This window comes from Fragaria vesca, linkage group LG2 (assembly GCF_000184155.1).
Source record: "Fragaria vesca subsp. vesca linkage group LG2, FraVesHawaii_1.0, whole genome shotgun sequence".
NCBI classification, from domain to species: domain Eukaryota; kingdom Viridiplantae; phylum Streptophyta; class Magnoliopsida; order Rosales; family Rosaceae; genus Fragaria; species Fragaria vesca.
The window spans coordinates 26,502,232-26,509,274 of record NC_020492.1 but is presented as its reverse complement, the minus strand read 5'-3'; the positions used below and the strand labels follow the sequence as shown (position 1 = coordinate 26,509,274).

The window sequence follows — 7,043 nt, the reverse complement described above, 5'->3', positions numbered from 1 at the left end:
AACGTGCCTACTAATGTGGTATAACTTGTTTGGTAGGTTATATGCTAGTGTACAACTTTGTGAGCCAACTATATAGAGGAAGCAAAATTTTCAAAAATCTCATGAAATAGGATGTGATCGGTATAGTAAAATACGGCTACGGTAGGAAAATCACTTTAATTCGCCAATGTTTGGGCCCCGATCGAAGCTGTCAACCCTATTTACGCTTATGCTTCAATAAGGAGAGCCCTATCCTCCGGTGGTAAACGTCCCCAAAGTTTTACATGGGTAGTTATGTCTCATCTATGTGGCACTTTATTGTGTTGAAGAATCCACCAAACTAGATCACAAAGAGGTAGGTAAGATAGTTTTCGTGTGATAAGTGAAGATGAATTAAGGTTGACCGCTTTGATCGAGCACCGAACATTGTTGAATCCAGTTGAATTTTATACCATAGCCATGTTTCACTATAATGATCACATCAGACGGTCAATTTTCATTTTGTGAATATTCATTGATTGAATCTCAAGAACAATTTAGATTTCCAGAAAGTCTACTTTTCCTTGATTTCTCTTATGTTAATGGTAGCCATTTCTTATGAAAAATGTAGTTGTGTCTTATGTTAAATGTAGACTTTGCGTTTTTTACCTTGGGTTGCTTCAATCTCAAGAACAATTTAGATTTTCAGAAAGTCTACTTTTCTTTGATTTCTCTTATGTTAATGGTAGACATTTCTTATGAAAATAGTAGAGGTGTCTTATGTTAAATGTAGACTTTGCCTCTTTTACCTTGGGTTGCTTCAATCTCAAGAACAATTTAGATTTCCAGAAAGTCTACTTTTCTTTGATTTCTCTTATGTTAATGGTAGCCATTTCTTATGAAAAAAGTAGTTGTGTCTTATGTTAAATGTAGACTTTTCATCTTTTACCTTGGTTTTTCTTCAATCTCAAGAACAATTTAGATTTCCAGAAAGTCTTCTTTTCTTTGATTTCTCTTATGTTAATGGTAGCCATTTCTTATAGAAAAAGTGTTGTGTTTTATGTTAAATGTAGACTTTTCATCTTTTACCTTGGTTTTTCTTCAATCTTAAGAACAATTTAGATTTCCAAAAAGTCTAATTTTCTTTGATTTCTCTTATGTTAATGGTAGACATTTCTTATGAAAAAAGTAGTTGTGTCTTACGTTAAATGTAGATTTTGTATCTTTTACTTTGGTTGGTTCAATCTTAATCACAATTTTGATTTCTAGAAAGTTTACTTTTCTTTGATTTCGCTTATGTTAATGGTAGAGATTTGTAATAAAAACAGTAGATGTATCTTATGTTAAATGTAGAGTTGCAAATTTTACTTGATTCAATCTCGATCATGAACAATTTTGATTTATAGAAAGTCTATTTTTCTAATGAAAACAGTAGATGTGTCTTATGTTAATATTTTTCATGACAGTAGTAGATATTTCTTATGATAGTTATAGACAGTCTCAAGAATCATTTTGATTTCTAAAAAGTCTACTTTTGTGTGATTTTACTCATCTGAGTGGTAGATATTTCTAATGAAAACTGTACATATAGAGAGACTTAACAGAGAGTTAACGGTGTTAGTTTGGTTTAACCTGCTATAGCAAGTTAAAATTGGTTGGGTATCCATACCTTAAGACACACAAGTGGAACCCCAAAATAAAATAAAGAAACCCTTCTCATGTCTCTTCTCATTCGGTGACTTCCATCTCTGCTCCAACCCAAACTCCTCACAAGCTCACCTTCTCAATTCCAAATCCTAATTCAATCAAACAAAAATCCCAAAATCCTAATCATCCTCCGCCACAACCCCATATCTTACCGGTCCTCTTCGTCTAGGTTTTTCGATTCGTCTCTCTGCCGGTGCCGATACCCTTCCACCGACTCAATTTCTTCGAGGATATCTCCCTGAAATACTGCGTTGTGAAGCTTTCGAGAAGTAGTCTGGCTCTTCCTTCTTCTCGCCATCTACATCAGACCCATCAGCTATATCCGACCACCTTGCCATGGATTTCGAATTACAAGTTGTAAAACACATCTGTGTTTTTCTTGTGCATATTGATTTACAGATTTCAGCATTTGAAGAGTGGAGGAGACTTCGAGGACGAGGATGGTGATTGTTGAATAACTTAAAATGATGAGATGAATTCTGTGGGGATTTTTGTTGGACCTGGGCATTTTAGTGTGGTTGTGGGTTTGGCATCTGTGTTGATTTTCACTTTTACAACGATGGTTGAGGTGGTGATCCACATCGGAGAGGTTGAGGTGATGATTTGATTATCGAAATGGAGTAGAAATCTTGGGGTATGAGATATGGAGCAGAGAGGAATTCTGAAAATACGTAATTACCTTTTAAAAAATTGAATAATAACATAAGGTTAACAGCGTTATTGACGGCCTGTATCAAAAGTTTGTCGGGTTTGTAAATTCATGTACTTATATGATAGTTTTGGATCTTAAGACATCATAATTCTCAATTGAGAAAATTTCATGTACTGTTCTTAAAAATGAATCGGGTCATATTAGGAACCTAAGTGATGAGGAAATGATTTGGGAGTTCAATAATAAAACAAAATTAAAAAGCCATGACCTAACGCATCTCATATAGGCCATATGAATGTGCGATGGAAACATTGATACAACAAAAACAACCCATGTGATAAAACAATGAAACCTTAATTCTATCGTCTTCCAAGTTCATTGTTACACAGTAAGATCTAATATTTTGTCCTTTAGTAAATAAAATATGCACCTCAAATATTACTAATAAACTATACATCTTCCTTTCTTGTTTATATCATAATGACTGTGTATATAATAAAGTTGCTATAATGTGAAACAAAAATATTTGCAACACCGATCATTCATAACTCCAAAATTAAATTACACAATCCTTTATTCTTTGTCATGGCTTCTCATCGAGGCTGGAAAATATGTGCTACTGTTACAGGCATTCTCTTAATCACCATCTTAGTGGTTCTAGTCGTTCTATTCCTCACAGTCTTCAAGCTCAAAGATCCTGACATTGTGGCAAGTCCGATCAACCTAGAAAGCTTTCATGTAATAGTTTTTCCGGTGATAAAATTTAATGTATCAATCGGAATTTTGATCACAGTGAAAAATCGCAACTATGGAAGCTTCAAGTATGACAATAGCACAGCTCATATCAGTTATCGTGGCAAAGTTATAGCTGAAGCTCCACTCGAAGAAGGTACGATTCCATCTCACAAGAATTACAACATCACGACTTCCATGGATATATTAGCAGACAAACTGGCATTTGATGCGAACTTTCAAAGAGACTTGACTACAGTTGGGGTAGTGAATTTTACTTCACACACTGTGGTGCATGGGAAGGGAAGCATGTTGAAGATCTTCCATAAAAAGGCCCTTAGTCATACCGATTGTAACATCTCTATCACTGTTGGATCTCAAACTGTCGATTCTGCATGCACAAGCTCAGTCAAGCTAAAGTGATGTTCATTCGTGAGGAATATCTATGCAGTACGTTTAAGTGTTTTAACAGATTATGTTTTCAATGGTATTGTTATTCTTCATTATATATAGCTTGCATAAAGAAAATATTTTGTTATACTTTAATAAAAAGTAGATTAGTTGGCAAGCTGCTCAAGCGATGAGAATGCTCTCACTTCTCTTTTCTCCTTCAAGCCGCCGCCTAGGGTTTAGCTTTAGGCTTGGCCTTGTTTTTCAGTAGTCCAATCAATTTCGATTTAATCTTGACAGTCGGTCAAGGCCGTGCTCTGGCACGCAGGGGGCTTTGGTTCATTGTTTTTACTGCTTTCTGGATTGGGTTCTTTGGAGTTCGATTTGGAAGACATGGAATCGGTTTCTCAATCTCAGAGAAGTCTGGTTTTTGTGATGGGGTTCCTCATCTCACAAGGCTTGATGCATCTGATCGAGTAGTGTATGGGCCGGAGGTATGGGTGCTCGAAGTTCGTGACCCATGGCGATTTCACCGGCGACAAGGGCCTTCGGTCAGTTGGTATTTGGGCTGATCCAGTTTCGCGGAGTTTTAGCGCTTTGCTGAGTAGCCTTGATCCTGGGGATGAATAAGTTGGATGAATCCGACAGTTACTGATTATTGATCAAGATGCCAATTTCAGGGCAGCATTAGAACGACTGAGTTGCTTAGGTTTTGCTTGAGTTTCATAGGTTATTTTAGCATAATTCGATTTTTGCGTAGCCACAAGGGTGAGTTATGTATATGTTGTTCTCCTACATTATTTGATCAATAAAATGACTTAGCGTCATTCTTTAAAAATATATAATTACATATTCAAATTCATTTTGTGTCTTTCATAAAGAGATTTAAAGAGATTCTTTCCTTTCGTAAACACATCAAAACTTGAAGCATGAAACCAATAAGCATTTAGAAAATGCCTTTCTTTTCAACATACCAATACTTTACTCATAAAAATCAAATAAGCCATCGGAAAGTTTCTTTCTTTAAACTCAAACATATTTACTTCAAATCATAAACAAGAAATCACATAGTGACTATATACTTCACTTACGAGAAATCTTAATGATATTAAACCGAAAAATAAAAAAATTCAATATCAAAGAAAGTAATTGCATGTATTTCTTTAAAACAAAAGTCCAACTCACAATCAAGGTGACTAAGCATACGTGTCCTGACTCGGGATTGTCCTCGAAAGCTTTCTCAACCGGAATCCTAACCAATAAAGAGAACATTTAAACTCAACTCCAATAATCTAAGTAGAGAAACATGGATACATCCTAGCAATCGGTAATCTCTTTTTTTTTGGTCATAGTCCAACTTAAAACCACCCTAAGCTTTTTCATCATCAATATTCATCTTAACATTTTTCCACCACCATCCCTCTAACTCCAACAATTTAAATTTACACTTTTCCCAACTTATTCTCTTCACCAAACCCTAGTATTGTGTTATATATCTCTCATGTCAGGTGGTGCACTTCTCTCATGTCAGGTTGTGCACTTCTTTTCTTTAAATTCTTCCCAACAATTTAAAAGTACTATAACTGTGTTGTAAAGATACTAACACAGACACGAACATATACTATTACAATATTCAAAAGATACCAACTAAAGATATAAAACAATTACTATCACTAACACAAACATAAAAGAATTTCTATGACTATCAGCAAAGCACTAAGTTTTTTTTTATCATGAACACACTAGCTTGTTATTCATCTTTAAACACAAACAGTACAACTGCCTAGATCATCTATTAAGGGAGGCAAAACACGGAGTTGCTTGTTTTAAACTTTGAACAAACAAATTAAGCACATAGCTCCACCTTTCATCGATCCTTATTAACTTAAAACCATCACCTCATTTGAGATCACTACTCATATACAGATCACATAACTTTCCCTTCCTTGTAACCACAACTCTTAAACCACATGTACATTTGAACAAATCCGATGCAAAATTCTCTCTAGTCAAACACAATTTGGTGCAAACCAAAGCCCGACGGGATTAGAAATTTACATCTTGTTTGGCCACGCTTCTCAGCGGAGAGAGAGGTAATTGTACCAAATGCTTCTAGGGTTGAATGCGGGCGTGCCACCGCGTGGGTGCAGAAAGTAGTGTTGTTGTTTTATTGCGCTGACATGTACTTCTAATCAAACGAAAGTAAGGCTCCTGTGCCACCTCACGGACGAGGATTTAATTACAGTAGCATCTCCGCCACCAATATTGATACTCGTGGTTTGTAGCGAGCAGAGCAACCAAAGGAAAGTAAACGAGAACGCAACGGTCCGAGGAACTTGAAAAGTAAAGGGTGCAAAGCTCCGAAGAGCTTGAAAAGTAAAAAGGGTGCTAAGGCGAGATGTTTTAGCATCGGTTTCAACTATGTTGAAGGTTGTATTGTGTTTATAGATTGTAGAGTGTCCTTAGACCAGATTCTCAAACTCTCTTATATAGAGGTGAATTCACTAGTTGTTGATAATGATTCGGTCCTTGCTACATAGTCGGTTAAGTTGCACAAGATTTCGTTTTACTTGGTAATCACGTAATTGGGTGACGCAGTTCTAATCACGTATGTAGACTTATTTTAGGGCCACATAGATTGGCGCAAAGCAAGTCAAAGAGTTGTAGAATTCTTCAACGGGTGAAATATTGTAGGCGACAAGGATCATCACCTTTGATATGATTCTGCTAGACGATGCCAACAAATCCGTGGATATGCATGAAACCTGGCATGATCTATCATTGCTACATATAGACTCCTGGTTGAATGCAATTAAAGATGTTGCTAGTCTTCTTAACCTTCTGTTCCACGTCCAACAATGAGTAATTATCAAATGAGTAATATGGATAAGCTAGCTACTTGATAACCACTACGTCCAACATCCCTTCATGCAAACGTTGCTTTTAGAACGCGAACTCGACACTTCGCTTGCATATATTGCTTCCATGTTTAGGACTCTATCTTCTGTGTGAAGTCCACTCCTTGATTACATGTGAAGTCCTTTTCACATGCGAACTCTGCTATCCAGCTCGCATGATAACTTTGCAAGTCTCTTTTGCATGCAAACTCCATCTTGCATGCGAACTCTACCGTTCAGCTCGCACGATTTTGCGGGTGGGTCATCACTTGTAAACCCAATATTTCGGGCTCGTCGATATGACGTGGACCATGAATTTAACTAATATTCATTTAGACATGTACAATTACTATCAAGTAAAATATTAATTCCCGGTGTAAACATATCTATCAGAGATGTAGCCGAGGTCAAGCAAGAGGCTGTCGTTGGAATAGAAGATCTAGTTGAGGTCGTCAACGAAATAGGAGGTTCGGTTGAGGTCGGTGTCGACCGAATTGGAGATTAGTCGAGGTCGTCGTTGATGGATCTAGTCAAGGTTGTCGTTGACGAATCAGATATATAGCGAGGTCGTCGTCAATGAAATTGGAGACGCAGTTGAGGTCGATCTGACATCGTTGTCGAAGGTGAGCACAGTCAAGGTTGAGCCGGCGTCATCATCGGAGGGGGGAGAGAGAGAGAGAGAGAGAGAGAGAGAGAGAGAGAGAGTA

At 36.9% G+C, this 7,043-nt stretch overlaps 1 protein-coding gene across 1 annotated transcript in view; it reads left to right on the top strand.

Annotated features, from left to right (window-relative positions):
* Nucleotides 1–2,902: 2,902 nt before the first annotated feature.
* LOC101299162 overlaps nucleotides 2,903–7,043 on the top strand; it is a 9,608-nt gene continuing 5,467 nt past the window's right edge. Inside the window, exons 1-2 of the mRNA XM_004293006.1 lie at nucleotides 2,903–3,401; nucleotides 3,740–3,933. Coding sequence (XP_004293054.1) covers nucleotides 2,903–3,401; nucleotides 3,740–3,933 — 693 coding nt within the window. The remainder of the gene's footprint in view (nucleotides 3,402–3,739; nucleotides 3,934–7,043) is intronic.